The sequence below is a fragment of the Pteropus alecto genome, unplaced genomic scaffold (genome assembly GCF_000325575.1).
Source record: "Pteropus alecto unplaced genomic scaffold, ASM32557v1 scaffold259, whole genome shotgun sequence".
Taxonomy (NCBI): domain Eukaryota; kingdom Metazoa; phylum Chordata; class Mammalia; order Chiroptera; family Pteropodidae; genus Pteropus; species Pteropus alecto.
The window spans coordinates 871,983-890,957 of NW_006442492.1; the positions used below are offsets into that span (position 1 = coordinate 871,983).

Below are 18,975 nucleotides of genomic sequence, written 5' to 3' on the forward strand. Positions count from 1 at the left end.
ATGTTCACTTACCAGCTATCGATCCATGATACTGTGGAAAAAATGTGGATAAACCTTGGGAAACCTCTAAATTCCTCCGTGGAAATGACTCCAAGGACCAGCAGAATGGGGTTGGTAAGGAAAGGGTGCGGTTGTTTAGAAATACCCAGGTTTCCTGGACATCCGTATCTTTTTCGGACACCAGAGCAGAAAATGTGAGACTTGTGTCTGAGGCTTGTTGCTCATGGTGTCTATGGTGTGACAGTCTCTTTCTTTCTCTGTAGTTGGAGGTTGGCAGTGATGAAGATCGAAAGTTAAACCTCAGGTAAGCAGACTTTTAATTTTTTGTTCTTAAATCTTCCAAGCAGGTAAGAAATACTCTTGTTTCTTTCTGAAAGGGAGAACCCTCAAAAAAAAAACAACACCAATTTTTTAGTAGTTCTTTAAAAATTATACATGTTCTGCTATAAACAGCTTTAAAAACATCATATAACATAGAAAAGAAGGAAAATAATTGCCATTCTGCCACTCTTGCTTTAACTATTATGAACATCTTTATGTGTTTTTTTCCCCAGATTTTACCCTTTGCTTTAAAAAAATAATTATGTAATATGCTCTCACATTTCTGTCCTGCTTTTGATAAGGTCTTCCTTTTGAGGTAAGCACATTGCTGATTTGAAACAGACATTCAGGCCCCTAAGTTTATTAATTCAAGGTGGTTTTGTGTGTGTGAGCTTGTGAGAAATCTTTAGCTATGCTCATTTTAAAAGTTCCTGAAGCTGTAATCCTTAGTTGCCGTATTCACTTGTAAACACCAAAAGCATTTTTTGTTCTTCCTTGCCAAAAATTAAGACTTTCCCTTTGGGTATTTTATTGTTTTACAGAGGATTTAGCGCTTCATTATATAACATATTCCTCTGCACCAAAGAGCCATTCTTAAACTCTGACTCTTAAGAGTTTAAAAAAGTAAACAGAGTTTCAGGGATATTGTTCTTTAAAAAAAAAAAAAAAAAAATGTCGATTTCATCTTGTGAGGAGGAGGAAAATTAATTGGAAAAGGAAATATGTGTTCAGAAACTGGGGTCAACCATTTGTTACTGAGAGCAGGATGTTCTCCTGGTTAAACTCAGAAGCAGAATGCAGAAGTGGTAGAAATATATTTGGCCTGTTTTCGAAGTTTCTGTGTGTTTGAGGGAGGGAAAATACTCACTTTTATTGTGGCACACATGATTTCCAAAGATTGTATTGAAAAGGAAATAACAGCCTGCAAAAATCAGATGTCTCATTTCAATTGCCAGGTCCTTATTTTAATGTTACATTCAAGGAATGATGAGCAACGGCGGCAAATTTACTCTTTCGCCTAGGATTTTCGGTTGCTCAGGGTCTTGGTCAGGGCTGGAAGGCTGGATTCAACTGGATTCCCAAGTGGGGGCAGTAGTGGGCTATGCTGTAGATAACACTGGCCTTCAGCTCTCTGCTTGGAGGCAGAGAGGGGAAGAAGTTAAACTATGCTCCTAGGAGGCTATTCAGGGGGCAGACCTGGGAGAAGGGCTTGCTGACCATTGTGTAGGACCCTCAGAGCAGCTTCAGGCATTAGTCTTCCCGTCCCAGCCTCCCTCCAGCCCTTACCCGGAGTCAGAATCTCTTCCACCCTTTGACCCGCATCCCTTTCTTCAGGGCTGTTGCCCAGGAGTTAGATCGCTCACTTAGATTGTCTTTGGGGCAAAGAGCTATTTTTTTTTTAATTGCCTTTATTTAGCTGACAGCATAGTGTTTTGAATTGTTTTCAGTTAATAAGAATTTACAAATAGCAGTGATATGAAAATGTGTATGTGCCAATAAAAGGTCCCTTTCTCTGCACAGTTTGGAGCTGGAGAGGACTTACAAGGGGAAAGGAAGTAGTGTGTCAGCAGCTCTATGTATTTGCATATTTAATCCCACAACAACCCTAAGGGGATGGGGCGGGTATTTTCCCAGTTCACAGGTGAGGAGCCTCAGGCCCCCAGTTGCCTATGGAACATATTTGAAGTGAGGCCTCTGTGCTTCTCACACCTGAGTTTATTATACCGCTCTGCCTTCTGCGACCAGTTTAGTTGTTTGGTTAAATCAGCTGTCTTGGACGTGTAGGTGAGGGAACTTGCCTAATGTCACCCAGGTGGTTAGAGGCAGTGCCAAGCCCAGAACTGAGGACCACCACTAACTCGTGGCAGTGCCTCCCAGGATGTCAGATCAGTATGATGACCACTGTGAGTCCCTCCTCACTGCTTTCAGCATGTCCCCAGTGGCTCTGTCAGCACTGGGAGACCCTACGCTGGAGTTGGGGACCTGGTTCTGAACTTACCCTCTCAGGTTCCCTTTTCAGTCCCTCTTCACTCACCTTGACATTTCAGTCCCCCTTGTTAGGCAGGGGACACCATCCTGCTTTCTAACCCTTCTAGCCAAACAAGAATAGTTCTGATGTCCTGGTTTAAGCTTTGGCTGAAACTTATTCACATCTGTGTGTTAATTTGTATTTTCAGGCTTTTTTTTTTTTTTCAAAGTCTGTCTTAGAGAAGAAAATGTATGGAAAAGTCAGTGGTTTTTGCTTGTCCGGCAGGAGGAGAGTTAGGGAGAGCAGATTTCTCTTTTCTTCAGATTGAACCTGGTGGTAAACTGACGTGATTTAGTTTCTAAGGGATGCTGGTAAGGGAGAAAAACTGGAGACAGCAGGATAGTCCTCTTTCCTCATCTCCCCGCTCTGTCCGCCCTTAGTTGATAGTTTCATCTTTGCAGTCATCCAAGAAGTTGTCTTTGGCTCACTCATAGCTGCTAAATTGCCGAATCACAGGGATTGGATCTTGTCTCACCTGCCCTCTCGTTTCCCAGCCCCCCTGGTGACAGGTTCTTATACCTCCACCGTTCTACCCCGGGCCGCACATCAATCCATCCCTCCATCCGGACTCACATATCAACGCTAATCTCAAAGCATCCCTGCGCTTCTTCCAGTCTTTTCTGCATTCCGCTTTCACCCTCTCTTGCTGGCCTTTCCTCCCACCCGCTCTTACATGTGCTATTTTTCAACCCAACAGGAGGTCGTCGCCCTGCTCCCTGACTGTGCTCTTTCTCTAAGCCAGTTCCCTTTTCAGTGGGCTGCAGTCCTCACAGCCAGGTCAAAGTGCTCTCACCCCAATGTTTACAGCTCCCCTCTCTGCAGAAGATGCAAGTAGCTCTTGGCTCCTCCCTCTGTTTCAGGTACCACACCTGCCTGAGGTGGCAGGTACACATGCTTTTGTATCGTCCTTAACTTTTGGCGCGTCCTTTAGTGATAGCTCCTTAGTTTCCTGCCTGCACATAGCATCTTAACAGCGTAAATATATTAACTTAGTTTTGAGCCTGCAGTAAATTGTGTACATGTATGAGAAAGAGCAAGCTGGAGAGGAAAGACGTGGGGTTCGGGGTCAGGAGTAGTTTGTGTGGGGCTCCTCGCACAGTCAGGTCCATGATGGGTTTGGAGAACAGTTGCTGCCTTTGGTCTATATAAGATTTTGCTCAGATTGGTGTTAGTGCACAACATAGAATTAGAGGGGCTGACTCCCTGCAAGTGCTGTGTCCACCGCGTTTCACTGGGCTGGCCCTGAGAGTGCCACCACTGTGGATGCTCTGTGACTTGGAGCCGCCTAAATCCTTTATCCAGCTACATCTCTGTAATATGCAAATAGGAATGCACACTTTGCAGAATCAATGTTGTACTTCAGACAGTTTCCCTGAAGGCCTTCTGGAAAATGTCTCAGGAACTGATCATCTCCTGCCCAGAATAGAACTGACTGACACAGAGCAGCTTAGACCCTGTTCTTTTGCTCCTCTCCCCTGCTCTCTGCGTGTGCAGACTGCTGCTGGCCTCCGGCAATACCCTTTTGGAAGCCGTGCTGTTCAGACTGTGGGAATTGGTGAGCAGATGGCCCTGCTGGCAGCAGCTCCTGGCTCCCTCGCCATCCTGGGAGCTGCCTCAGCCTGGCACGAGATGTGAGTGGTTGTGTGCCAGTCAGGGCCCCAGGAGAGAATATGGTTGTGTTGTCTCCAGAGTGTGGATCAGGAGTGAAGGTTTTTTTTTTTTTTTTAAATCCAGTGTTTCTAAGTCAAGTGCATAAAAATGCTCATTAGAGTTTTTTCATTTTTTTCTTGCCTTCCCAAGCAAATGTTTGGGTCAGAGCAGGATTCTGTCTTCTCTGTTTTGTCTGGTTTTAGTGGTAAACTGTAAAGTCCCTTACAACTCTGCCTTTCCTTGTATGTTCCCTTCCCCTATTGGTCTTGGCCTGGAATTCCCCAGAGGACCCAGTTCTCCTCATAACCTTGTGAAGTGTGGCTGTGCTTTCTTTCCCTCCCCTGTAGTGTCAGGGTAGGGCAGGATTTGGCTTCCTTGTCTCCATTCAGCATCTCTTCTCTTATGCCTGTCCATCCTTTGGGGTTCCTCTCTGCCTTTCTTGGTGATTTCTTAGCCTGGATTTTATTTTCCCTGCTGATAATCTATCTAGTTAAGGCCTGCCAGGTGGTCTTAGGCATCTGCTGCATCCAGGCTCTATGCAGCAGGTTGCTGTATCAGTTAGCTATTGCTATGTAACAAGTTACTACAAACTCTGGGGTCCAAAACAATATCTGGTCATTATCTCACAGTTTCCATTGAATCACAGAATCCTGACACGGTTTAGCTGAGTCCTCTGCTTGAGGTCTTACATGGCTGCAGTCAAGGTGTTGGCCAGGCCTGAAGTCTCATCTGAGGCTTAGGTCCTCTTCCAAGCTCACACTATTCTTGGCAGAATTCATTTTCTTGCTGCCTTAGAAGCCATGGCAGCTTGCTTCTTCAAGGCCGACAGGAGAAACTGCTGCTACAGGGTCCTTTAATGGAATGCCATCACAGGAGTGACCATCACCTTTCCCATGCAGCATAACCCAATTCAGGGGGCAGCTGTGAGACCCTGTCCCCTGGTCCCACCACACTCAGGATAGGGGCTCACCTGGGGCCCCTGCAACATGGTCAGGATCTTGGGCCATCTTAAGAATTCTGCCCACCAGTCTCAGTCCACGGGAGTTCTTGAGATGCCCTCAGCTAAAGTAAACATTCATGTAAACGAGCAGGTTTCCATTCAGTGTTACGGAAGTAGCAGCAGTGTGTTATGTCAAGGCGATGCCAACCAGGAGACGCTCAGCCCTCGTGAGAATAGGCCAGGAGCACCAGGAGCCCACAGGGTTTGACCACCATGCCAGTGACCACGTGTTCTCTCCGCTTGGAACCCACATGCTTCTCCACAGTCAGAGGCATGGCATCTCTTGGATTCCTGCCCACTTTGAATATTTTAGCCTCTGAAATACCATTTTCATTGACCTTTAAACATTTTTTTTCCTTGAATTTTGGTCTTACGGAGAAATAGGCCTAGTTTTGGCTCTGACCTCTGTCACCTCAGCTGCCTATTTTATGACCTTGGGCAGGCCTCAGTTCCAATGGGCAAAATCATATGCAGCTTGTACCGTTTTGTCGGAATTAAATGTGAGAGTTACACGAATCCCTTTTCCCACAGTAGACACTCAACAAACACTCCTACCTGTGCCTCCTTCAGGGCCCGATTACTGTGGGTGATTCATGACCCTCCCTTTCTTCCCATAGCCTTTTTCTCTCCTTAGTGTTTCTTTAGGACTTGGTCCTCGCTTTGTAGTGTTAAGTACATAAGTGTTCCCCACTAGCAGAACTGGCTGTATAATTCGTGGACCCCAGTACAACATGGAAATGTAGAGCCTCTTGTTAAAAAATTAAGAATTTCAAGATGGCAACAGCAGAGCATTAATCCCTCTTGGAGCCCTGAGCCTGGGACCTTGAGCGACTGCACAGGGCGCCTGCCCACCAGACCACGTAACCACCCTAAGGGACAGGGCTTTCCTGTCCTCTGCCCTCCTAATGCCCAGTATGCACTGGATGGGCCATCAAGGCCTTGTAAACGGAATCTTCTGTGTTGGTTTCCCGTTGAGGAACTGAAAGTGGTCATGGACAACATACAGGAAACAAAGGACAGACATTTTTCCTGCAATTTCACCCTGTAGTTTAGTTTGGTACTGTTAGATAAGTCTCAATACCCCTCTGTCCTAATTTGTCTGCTTATGAGCCATTCATTCAACAAATATTTATTGAGCACCTACCATGTGCCAAGCACTGTTCTAGGAGCTGGGAATATAGCAGTGAACAAAACAAACAAAAAACCCTGCGTGTCCTTGTGGCTGACATTCTGTTGGGGCAGACAAGACAGTGAGATAAACAAGTACATTAGTGTGTGCGTAGCTGTTAAGAACATAATGCAGGGATAGCAGACATGGAAGTGAATACTTCAAACATGCCCTGCTCTGTGAGTCGCCTTATGTGCATTATTTTATTTCATCGATGCAAAAATCCTGCCAGGAAGATGCCATTTTTATTCTTATTCTCTGGATGAGAGGACAGAGCCTCAGAGGTAACTTGGCCTGATTTCATTTAGTAGGAAGTGGTAGTGCTGAGACCTTTCATGCTCCATGTCTCTTTGACTTCAAAACTTGTGCTATCGACCCCATAATGCAAGAGCCATCTCTACTAACCCTCCTGCCAGTTTCATATCTCTCACCAGAGGGCAGAGTGGCATTCGTGAGTTTTTCTGAAAGAACTGTGGCTTTGCAGACAGTTCTTCCTACTTCAAACCTAGGGGTCCTACTGTGAGCTGTGTGCTTTAGGCAAGTCCTGCCACCTCCCTGAACTCCACTTAGAGCAAGAATTATAATATATTCCCCTTCCTATATGGTCACCTGGGCAGAATACCTGGGGAATAATGATACTAGTTCTGTTCATTGGGTGCCTGTAGGTGCAAACACTGGATTTGGAACTTTGTGCACTTGATCTTGGTTTGTTGTCACCACGAGCCTGCAAAGTGGGTGCCTGCCTCATCTGAAGAAACTACAGTTCAGAGAGGCCAGTGAGAGGCCAGAGCCAGAGTTTGAACATAGGTTGCTGTGTCTCAAAAACACATGTCCTTTCATTTCTTTTCTGGTCCCTCACAGGAGATATGCAAATTCGTATTCAGCTTGTCCCTTCCTGTCCCCAACCCCATGGCTTTATAGGCAGCAGCCTCGCATTGGCTCTCAATTTTAATTATTGGAATATACAAACTTTAAATTCTGAGGCCATTACACTATTTTGCTGTTTCAGTTTATCTCAGATATTATTCCAGGCAGTTTGTTGGAAAATTTGATTGTGAAATCAGAATTTGCCTTCAGTATGTGTTAAATATTTTTGTTGTTAGAGAACTTATCCTAGAGTGGGGACAAATGAGAATGGAGGCAGAGAATTAATTTGATTCTGTTAGAACTTAATTAAACTTATTATTAAGGTTAACTTAAAATGACTTTTGCTCAATGTCTAGTAAGTTTTATTAAACTTTCCAAATACCAGTACTTAGACTTCAAAAGAATGCCGCGGGGCCCCTGTCTCATTCTTCCCGAGCACTTAGCGCTCCACGGACGCATGTGCACACACTAGGAATGCCCGTAGGTGACGATGTTACCAGAGATCACCCTCTTTGTAAATGGAACAAAGCTGTGAGAGGGAGTCCCAAGATGTGTCACCTGCTGTGCAATCTTAGGCAAGTCACTAAATGTCTCTGGGCCCCCATTTCCCCCTTTGTAAAGTGAAGAGACAGATTAGGCGAGGGCTTCCAAATCCAAGAATGAGAGCCAGACCTGCCTGGTACTGTGCTGCACTGGGCTTCTAACCGTTTTTGGTAGATTTGTAACAGATTGTCAAGAGTTTCTACTTGATTGTCACAGTGAGAGCAAGGTCAGACATTTGTGGGGTGTCTAGCTGAGTTGGGGTTATGGTCTGCCCCTGAGGCAGAGAAAACTAGTGTGACCACTGAGAGGAAGTGGACCCTTTGCTTGGACCCACCTCCTCCTAAGGCACGCCTCGCCCTCAGCCGGACCACGTGCACAGCAGCAGCCATTCAAAAAGAGGGAACTCTCGTCTTTAGAGCTGGTCTTTGGCATTTGTTGTGCGTGGTTAGATCTCTGGATTTGGACTGCTTATTAGAAAATTCCTAAGGCTAGGAGAACATCCAAATGAGTCGTTCTGCTTCAAGGAAGGCTGCGATAAGAAAACAGGATTAATCAAAATAGGATTAATCAAAGTAAGGAGAAGCCATCTTCAAGGTGTGCTGAATGATTGGGCCAGGGTAGGGGCAAGACCATGAGCCTGACCCGTGGGGCTCCCACTTTGAGGATGAGGGAAGTGTTTGCAGCAGTTCCCACGGCAGAGGTAATAGGCTCGCTGCCTCTCTGGCAAGTATCTCAGTGAGATGCACGAGACTGCCGTGTAAATTACAGAGGTCACACAAGCAGGCCTGTGCCTGGACAGAGCAGGGCCTCTGGATGGGTACAGGCCCTACTACCTAACTACCTGCGTGACTGTGACCTTGGGCCAGCCACCTGCTCTCCCTGAAACTGAGGGCATTTGTGAGGCTGAGAGTCTTGTACCATGTGTAGTGCCTAGTCTGTGCCTGATACCACCTGACACAAAGTACCATGTGTTACTTTCATTGATGGTGGTAAATGAGGGCCCCTCCTTCCATCCTTCCTGACCATCTGCCCTTCCACTGATGAACTCAAGGCAGTTTCACTGCAAAGACCAAAAGGTCAACCAGGTAGAAGCTAAGAGGAAAAACAACTGATGCTTGTCCTATTTTCCTCCAAGTTCTGTTGAACCTTGTACCAGACTTTCATCATGTCTTGTACACCTTTATTTTTACAGAATTCTTTCTTTCTTTCTTCCTTCCTTTCTTTCCTTCTTTCTTGCCTGCCTGCCTGCCTTCCTTCCTTCCTTCCTTCCTTCCTTCCTTCCTTCCTTCCTTCCTTTCTTTCTTTCTTTCTTTTCTCTCTCTCTGTCTCTCTTTCTTTCTTCCTCTCTCTTTCTCTTTCTCTCTCTTTTCTTGAATGACTACTTTTGAAGCTATTTTTAAAAAGATTGTTTCAGAGAAGGCAGTTGAAGGTCCCGTGTTAGGAAATGTTTTGTACTCCCTCCTGGGGGCTACCCTATGTTGGCAGAAGGAATTCCCAGTCAGGACTTGGTGCAGACTTGCCAAGAGTTCTCAAGGCGTTTCCCCAAATCTGGGCCCAGTCAGAAGGGAGGGGACCATCGGTGTGGTTTGGAGAGAGCCAGGCCAGCTGCCGCCTCTGGAAATCACTTGTCACTTCCCAGATGTCCAGACCCACCTACCTGTTCTTTGCTGGGCCTGTTGCAGGTGAAGTTTAGGAGTGGCTCTTTAGGGTTGAGGTTGAGGCCACTGAGGCAAGAGGGCTCCTTAAGAAATCTGCTTTCCCAGCCCTGGGCACCCCTGTACAGGCTCCACCACGTGCCGTAGGAGGGAGAAGTGTCTCTTGTGAAGCAACCTGGTATTGGAGGCAGTTTTCATTTAGTTATTTGCTTTATTTATCAATTCAGCCAATGTACATTTGGTTCCTGTATGTGTAATTGGTTCTGTGCTGAATGCTGAGGATTCCATGTTAATTTAAAAACCTCCAGAGGTAACATGTGTGTGCTGTGTCTACCATAGCTCTGTCCAGAGAGATTTGAAACAACTTTTAAAATTCTTAGAAAACAATATAATTTAAAATGAGAAAAGTGGGACGTGGAGAAAGTTGGGGAAAATAAGATGAAGTCATGGGAAGGTTTGTATATGAATACATGGAATAATGTTAGTATAGTTAACAGATTTTGGCCCCAAATCTGACTTTGAGCTTCCTAGGAGTCAAAGTAAAGAGAGAAACAAGATCAGTTGCTTGATTTCTGGTGTCCTTAAAATACCTCAGGTCAGTTCCTCTGAAGAACTCTTCCTGATAGAAACCCTGATAGATAATCTTGATAAATAGTGGGTGTTCATAAGGAAACACAGTGTGATGGGCCGACACTCAGGTTGTGGGCTGAGGCCCAAAAGAGAGCTGATGCTGTGTGCCCATCCCACCAATTAACCTGGGTATATGTGGTCTTGAGAGGTGAAGTCAGCAGCAGTGCTTGGTGCCAAAGCTGCTGGCTGCCCCAAATATTGAAAACAGGATGCTGAGTCACATCCTGCAGGCCTGCAGCATCCTGACTTTGCGTGCCCTTCACAATGGGAGGCTCACACAGGCAGGTTGGCCCCCTGCTGTTCCAAAGCATGGTCTCAGAACAGGAAAATGTTAAAATTAGGTCTTACATGAGCCAGGGCTATGTGTGTGTGTGTCCAGATTTTGGACACACACACTTCACGTATGTAAAGTTGCATTCCCTTTGTAGTTCATGTGTAATTTTCCAATTGAGTGCATTTTTTATTAAAAATGGATTATGGGAAAAAAAAAACTGGGAGAACAGAGCTTCCCATCATTTTTCATCATTTTCCATCATTTTCCACTGCCTAGTAAATGAAATAAGATGGCTCCCATTCTGAAAAGCGCAGAGGGAATATGGTCCTAAGGCAGGGGGAGCTTGGTTGGTGAGGGTCAAACTATCCAAGGGATGGACGGGGAAAGCCAGGAAGTATGCCAGTTGCAATAACCAGTAATGGTCTTAAGCTTTTATCACCTGCCAATAAAAAATAAGTTGTATTTAGCAAAATCCAAGTAAGTGGAGTTTAAAAAAATAATTAAAAAATTTTTTGAAACAATAAAAACTTACAGAAAAGTTACAAATACAGTACAAAGAACTTTTTTCTGAGCTGTTTTGAGAGTAAATTGCCAGCCTAATGCTTTTTGAATACAGATAAGGACATTCTAAAGAGCAGACCCTCGACCAGTGACCAGTGCCCAGTGGCCATTGGCCCTGATACATTACTACCAGATGATCCTCAGACTCCATTCAGCGTCCACCATTTAATTCAGTAATGTCCTTTGTAGTAGAGGGATCCAGTTCAGGATTGCCCGTTGCATGTAATTGTTCTCTCTCTCAAGTCTCTTTCGGTCTGGGACATTCCTCAGTCTTTCTTTGACTCTTGTGACCTGGACACCTTTGAAGAAGACAGGCCCATCATTTTGTAGAATGTCCCTCAGTTTAGGTTTGTCTGACGTTCCCTCGTAATCAGATTCGGGTCATGCATCTTTGGCAGGAATAGCACTGGAGCGATGCTGTGTCCTCATAGAATCCCCACCAGATTGCATGTGGTTTCATTTTGTCCCATTACTGGTCCCATTCACTTTGGTCACTAAGGAGGGTTTTGCTTGGCTTCTCTACTGAACCGTTATTCTTTTTCCCTTTATTATTAAGAAGTATTTCTTAGGGGGATACTTTGAAATTATGTTAATATCCTGTCTCCTGCCAACTTATTTGTTTATTTATATCTTACGACTCATTGTCTGTTTTATTCATTGGTTAATAATTGGTTAATTGTATTATCAACTTCAAAGTTCAAATTGTTCCTGATTTGGCCAGTGGGGTCTTATTCAAGCTGGTTTCCGTGTCTTTTGAAATGTCTACATTATCTTTTAAGCACTTCCTTGCTTTCTGATACCAGATATTCCAGGCCTCATCTTGTACTTTCTGTAACCCATCCCTGGGATCGATCATTGGTTTCTTTTAGTGGAAAATGGAATTTAGAAGCTGAGGTAGGTATGCTTATTATTACTGGAGTGGTGCTATCCTCAGGCCTTCTCAGTGGGCAGAATGAGGGAATATGTATATGTGTGTGCGTACACACACACGTCTACGTTTATTTCTATATCTGTTTAAATATGTTGAAACGTACACATTCAGACTGATTGATACCTTCAATTCTGATCCAACACCTTTGGGTTCATTCTAGTTTTCTCTCCATATTTGTAATTACCTTCTCTTAACATGGTTCCTAGTTGCCCCTAAAATATTTACCTGTTTAATCAACCCTCCCGTCAGCAGCCAACCTCCAATCTCTGTAGCCACCTCTCCCCTGCGTGGATGGCTTCCTCACCCTGCTCACCATCAAGTACCCTAATTTGAAGTACCATGACCCCTCCCTAACTCAGATGCCCACCTTTCTCTGCCCACAAAGTAGTTTTAGGTCTGAATTGTTGGAGAAGAAAAATGGACTTTTTTGATGCTGTGTTTTCCCGAGGTGTTAATTTAGCAGATGTACAATGCTTCAGAGTCAGATTCCTGGCTCCCTCTCCTGGCTTCTCTGCTTCTTGGCTGTGTGAACTTGGCAAGCGACATAACCTCTCTGAGCCTCAGTTTCCCTATGTAAAAAACACAGATGGAGGCTGAGGATTGGGTTAGGTTCTATGTGTAATGTGTCTAGCATGGCACTCCAGCATGATGTTTATTATAAGTGTTACGTTCACTGAGTGCACACTATCCTGTGAGCACTGAGAAGGGTCTGCAGATGGCCCCAGCACCAAAGACACTCAAGGTGATGTGGGGAACTTAGCTATTGTGTTGTTTGAAGTAGTTGGTTGCCAAGAGGACCTGACCACCAGGTGACTATAACCCCACTTTGAGCATTTATGTGGTAAGCCATTTTTGTCCAGGTCATCCTGTGTGTGGTGAGCGCCCAGTGTTCTAGCAGCTCAGGGATTACCAAGATGAGTTAGTCATGAAATGCTCTTAAGACTGGAGAGGAAACAGCTCGGTCAGTTAATTTATGAATGTTTACTTAGAATCTACTATGTGTCAGGCAGGGAAGGAGATTTTGAAAATTATGTGTCCTGGCCCTTGAGTCCCATTGCGAAGTTAAAATCTACTGACATGAAGATAACTTCATCAGCAGTTAGTAGGTCTAGGAACACAGTCTAGGAATCAGGGGCTTGGGTTCCTGTGACTTAACCTCTTAACCTGTTTCCTTACCTGAAGAATGAGGGAAGGTGCTATAAAATGCTGGAAGGGAAGAGCCAATGGCTTGTAGCTAGGGTGGGGAGGGAGAAAGCATGAAATTGGAAGATTGGCATGATGCCGGGAGGCAGATGAGAGAGAGAGAAGGCTGTGAGTAGAGACCCAGAATAGAAGAATTTAAAAGGACAATGATGTAGATAGGAATAGAGCAGAGAATATGTAGAGTATGGGAGAAATAGTGTGAGAAGTAATACAAGAAAGGTTTTTACTATAAATTAGTTTTCTAATTGTGTTATAAGCTTCTTAAAGTCAGGGGTTGTCAAGTGAATGAAATTTAGGTTAGTGACATATAAGGGCTAATTGTGGCTATCATAGAAAGCTGGCACATGAAGCTTGGACTCTGATCTATAGATAAGGTCACGTCATTGAAAGTCCTGCAGCTGGAAAATAATGTAACAAGGGCTGTGGTTAGGGACTGCGTGGGGTGGGTTACAGGCCAGAGGTCCCTGCCCTGATTCTCAGTAGGCCGAAAGCTCCCAGAGCTGCGCTGTCCTACTTCAGAGCTGCTAGCCACATGTGGCTATTTAAAAATTTAATTTAGTTAAAATGAAATAAAATGACAAATTCAGTTCATCGGCCATACTCACCACATTTTAAATATTCAGTAGGCACCTATGGCTAGTGGCTACCATATTGGACAGCACAGGTAGAGAACATGTCCATTCTCTTGGACAGCACGGCCCTGCAGGGACATTGAGTACCCAGCAGAGAGCCAGGCACACAGTGGGGCCCAGTGGTTATTGCATGGCTCTCGGGGGTGAGGAGGGCCAGGACGGAAGTGGAGGTGGAGGTACTGGGAAGGAAGGGGCCCCTGGAAAGATTGGGACTTGGCGACCAACGAATATGGAATGGAGCTACATACCAAAGAAAGGGCTACGAACCTGGGACAGTTGAGACAGTCCATTCTTGGAATTTTTGAGTTGTTTCATAAACATTTTCTTCATGTGCCTGTTATTTCTGGCCGGCTAGGTTGTCTTTGCTGCCATTGCATTTCCTGCATTGTGCAGCTTTTATACCTTCTGCTTTAAGGGGGCTTAGATCCTGGTATACCAGATGTACAGAGGAGGATGGAACTAGCTGTAGCTTCCACAGATGGGGTCTGAGGGCTCTTGAGGGGCCATCAAAGAACTATCCTAAGGTTTGTCAAGCCAACTCAGGGCACATCATTTACTCTCTTATTTATGCAGGAGAAAAATCCTGCTATTGCAAACTTGCCTAGAATATTCAGCCGCTTGCTCCTACCCATTGGTATGAAGGAAAGTTGTGTAGCTGGCTTCAGAGAATGTCTTTTACTGTCTGAAATACTTCTGGACATTCCTTCTCTCTGAGAGAGGCCTACGCCTCTAGCCAAACAATACATGCCCCAGCAGCAAAGACATTTGTAATGAGCCCTGCCAGCATTTCTTGCCTGTGACCCCATTCCCGAAGTTCTCAACATATTGTGTTTAGGGGAACAATTTGGGAGTTCTAGCTGATAGGTGTGTCAGGTGAGTTACTTGTTTTCTTATGTGTTTGGAACAAGACCTTGCCAAATAGCACTGTGAAGCACAAAAAAAAAAAAAAAAAAAAAAAAAGAGCAAGGCCTTGGTACAACTCAGGGGTTTTGTGACTTTGAGCATGAGTTTGAAATGAAGGAAGAACTGGCGAAAGAGCAATGAAAGTGATTTTCTGTCTCCACCTTCAGTCAGCTTACTCCACATAGTAAGTCTTTGATCTTCTTTACATCTTCATAAACTTCGCTTTGCTAGGAATGGGGTTCTGAATCCGTCTAAACCATCACCAGGAGTGGTTCTGAGGTAGATCTGTATCCATCCAGCTTTACCTACTGCTACTTTTGCTGTAGGTCAGACCATCCTGCCCTTTGACCTACGGATTCTGCAGGAAGAGGCCTGAACTTGGAGCCTCTCAGTCCAGTTCTGCCCCTTATTAGCCATATGATCAGAGATAAGTCATTTATCTTCTGTCTTAGTTCTTTTACCAGAAGAATGAAATTGTGTGAATTAAGAGCAAAAATATAGGAGCAAGCCCTCTGTAAACTATAAAACACCGTTCAGATTGAAGGTATCATTTACGTAAAACAGCACTCATTGAGCACTTGTGGTGTACCAGGCATTTAGGTGCTGAGAACTTGTTAGGTTGACAGATTGGTGGCTCAATCATAAGCCTGAGGTTTGGTTCTCAGCTTTGCGCATTCTGAAACTTGAGTTTATTAAGGATGATCACGTTCTGAGAAACCAACTTATGCTAACCAGATTTATAAAAAACTGATTTATAAACCAGAATAGACCAGAATTTATGAATTCACAGTGGGGCCTTTTACAAAAGAGACCAAGTCTTTCTCTGTTCACTCACTATAGGACTCTATAGTGTAACGTAATCTTCTGACTCTCCTGCTCCCTGCACCCCTCTTTGTTTATTGATCCTTCAAGGCCCAAATTGGTGTTGTTTCTAACGGAGAAATGTCCCTGAACCCCCAGGTGGGGCTGGGCATCTCCCCGACGTGTGTATGCATCTGCAGCACCTTACACATTTCTCGACTGGGCAAACTGCTACATTACGTTGTGGTTACTGTCCTTTGTTTGGCCCACTAGAATGTAATGTTGCTCCAGGACAAGAACTGGATCCATTTTATTTCTGAATTCCCAGGGCTTAGCGCGGACCAGGCATGGAAAATATTTGTTAATCTAATGGAATTAACGGAACTTCCCCTTGGGAGTGTTAAGTGGTATCCACCTTTTCTGTGGTGACAACTTTACATTCGTTCTCTCTTTTCTAGAATTGTCAAGTCTGCTGGATGAACTATAGTCCATTCAGTAATCATTGTGTAGAGCTGAGTGCAATGGAGGGTTAGTTCTGTCCCTGTAAAATTAGTTTGGTTCATTTCAAGCAGTCTGGCCAATTTGAGGCTTTTTTCAGAGCCTGAGCTTTAGGCACATATTCTTTGATTTTGTGTGAGATGTCGTGTCAGAAATTATACCATTTAAGTAACTTTGTGTTTCCTCATTTGTAAAACAAGTACAATAATGCCTGCTCAGTCCATCTGGAAGAGTGTCTAGAAGATCAAATGAGTTGACATTAGCTAGAGTGCTTTGTCAACAGCAGAACTTATCAAAGGTCTGATCTGTCATTGTTGTTGTTATTGTCATTTCATATCATTGTAACGCGGGGCTGCCTTTCAAAGGCAAGAACACTTGTGACTGTGAAGGTATTTGGTAGAAGATGGGCATGGGCCCTTATCTGCTAACCTGTTTTGCTGCTTCCAAGAGGGTATTATTTTGTTTTTTGACCTGGCATGACCCCGCTTCATTGTGCCTAATTGTGTTACTCTCCTTCTGAGAGGACTGTGTGTTTTCATTGGTGTTATCTTTCTCCAGCAGAAAACATTTATAATGTACCTACTATGTGTAAGGTATTTTTATGAAGCCCATGGGAGAAGCCAGTTTTCTCGGTATCATCCGTTACCTGTGAAGTTCAAAGGTTCTTAACTCTGGCTATGTGTCAGAAGCACTTCTTGAACTTTTTAAGAAAGCAGATGCCAGGACTTACTGCAGACTTTTTGAATTAGAATCAGTTAAAGTTAGACCTCAGCGTGAATATATTTTAGAAGTTTCCTAGGTTCTTCAGATGAATAGCCAGAGGTGGAAGTCAGGGGCATTAGCATAATATTCTATAGTATCATGTTTCTATCCCTAATGTTTTTGTTGTTCAAGGAATTAAGTGTCTTAAGTGGCATGGCACACACCCAAACCACCCAAACATATGTCCATCCCTTAAAGATTTGCTACCTTTGCCCTTGTGGACACTTGGGCAGCCTTGGCTTAGCACTGCACTCCTTAGTGTGCAAATATTTGGCTATTCGAATGAATGAACAGAACCCTGTAAGTGAATATCAGAACATACATATAGTAGAACATAAATTAGAACACAGAAAGGTGGATTCCCAGACCAGTGCATTTTATTTTCTTAAACTTTGATGTGTACCAGAATCACTAAGGAAGTTGATTAAAAATGAGGTTGCTCCCTCTATCCCTGGAGACTGTTTCAGGAGCTTGACTGGCTTCCTGCATTTGTCTACTGAAGAAAATCATGTCTGTCTTGCAGAGCTCTGGGAACTCTAGGTGCCATGGCATAGCTAGGTGCCTGGTACAGTCGGTGCCATGTGGCAGGTGCCCTGTAAATGACCGTACTGTTGATGAGAAGTGGCTTCTTGACCAGCATGGCTATGCTACCCACAGACCTCTTCAAGATCCTCATTCAGTCCAGAAGTATTGCATGATGTGTCCTGTCCCATAACTGTGAAGGCGACTGTGGGCAGGGTGGTCACAGTGGTTCTTCTAAGCTTGTCCCCAGGGCCGGTGGAAGAATTCTGATGCCAAGGCTTCTCTTCCTAGGACTCTGTTTCCTTGAATGATTCCTTCTCTTCGTTTTCTGCACATGATGCTTTTACATGCTGGGGACAAGCATTGAAGATGAGTCTGTATTCTGACTTCTCAGTGATGTGTGCTTTAGCGCAGCGGTCCCCAATATTTTTGGCACCGGGGATCGGTGCTCCTCTGAGACTTTAATGCCTCATGGTCTGAGGTGGAGCTGAGGCAGTGATGTTAGTACTGGGGAGCAGATGCAATACAAATGAAGCTTCGCTTGCTTGCTCACTGCTCACCTGCTGAGTGGCCCTGTTCCTAACAGACCATGCGCCAGTACTGGTCTGTATTTTAGTGGAACCAAAGCAGCCACACTGCATTTAGCCATCTGGGCAGAGGTGAGGGCAGAGTAACGGCTCTGATTTTGCTCTGGGTGGGTAGGGATGACGGGCATTCCACGGTTTAAGGAAGTGGGCGTGGTAGAGACAGATTTGAGTCTAGTCTCATCTCATAAAGACCTATGCTCCTGGGGAAGCTGTAGTTTCCTCAAAATAAGAATAATTGTAGTATATTTCACTTAATCCTCTTATGAGAATTAATTCATTATATTTCGGAGTTAAAGGAAACTTCCAGATAAGATCTTCCCTTAAGTCTCTACTCAGTGCTGCCTCTTTCCCAAAAAGTCCCAAAATCCACCAGTTAGATGCTCTCTCTTCCCTCTTCTAAACACGAGCAGGGTTTGTTTCTTAAGGTACTTATCCCGTTCTGCCCTGCATTATGGTTATTCATATCCTTGATTTATTTCATCAACTGAAAGTATATTACAACATACATAAATAGAACATAAATTAGTGCTAAAAACAGACAGCTCCTGGCTGGCCCCTGCCAGGTGGGATTTAGGGTCCCGTACCTGGCCCTCCAGGACCTGGGCCTGCTTTACCTTTGCAGACTGTCCTGAGCACTTTGGTGCAGATCTCAGAGCTCCTCATATGTGTGCGCATGCAGTTCCCTCTACCTGGAATGGCACCCCCCTCTCCAACATCTCTTATCTGCCTCCTCAAGTAGTGATTAGCATGACTGAAGAATTTCCAGAATGTAAAAGTGCTTTCGAAAGTGCCAAATAACTGTGGCAGCTGCCCACAGTCACTGTTGGGTGAATGGATGGTGATTTGAAAGAAATAGAAATCCTTCAATATGTCGATTGCAACAAGAATGGGGTCCTCCTTGCTTGGGATCTGTGACTCGGCAGCCAGCTGTTTTCCCTCACAATTTCTAATACACACCCTATTGCTTGTTCCCGAGGCCTGCAGAGCAGCCGTGGGAGGAAAGTGATTAGAGGAACTTCAGCTGTTTTGCTCCCTCTGAATGGCCCTCTTTCATCAAGATGTGCAGGGACAAGGGCCTTTTTTAACCCAAATATCAGGGGAAGACGAGAGTTCCACAAGAGCCGGGTGCTTTCAGAGTGGGAACGTCAGCTGAGGACGATGACTCCTCGCTGAAGGATTGTAGCTTCTTCCTCACCTTTCTGCTTTCTCCAGAGGGGTGGAAGGCAGGAGCTCCGGGCGGTTCGAGATGCGACTATCACAGTCATGAACCTTTTTTATTTTACTGACTTCTGCATCTCCCTTCAGCCACCTCCCTACTTCTGCTCTTCAGAGGTTTCCAGACCAAATTAGTACGTATCACCACCTCTGGTTCCCTTTTTTTTTTTTTTTAACCACGTATCTGTGTCTGGGTGATTCTGGCTGTTTATTCTCTGAGGGC

At 44.7% G+C, this 18,975-nt stretch overlaps 1 protein-coding gene across 1 annotated transcript in view; it reads left to right on the forward strand.

The window, feature by feature from the left end:
* The window catches only part of SSH1 (slingshot protein phosphatase 1), a 52,848-nt gene continuing 33,873 nt past the window's right edge, over window positions 1-18,975 (forward strand). Inside the window, exons 1-2 of the mRNA XM_006922180.3 lie at window positions 1-114; window positions 264-304. Coding sequence (XP_006922242.2) covers window positions 1-114; window positions 264-304 — 155 coding nt within the window. The remainder of the gene's footprint in view (window positions 115-263; window positions 305-18,975) is intronic.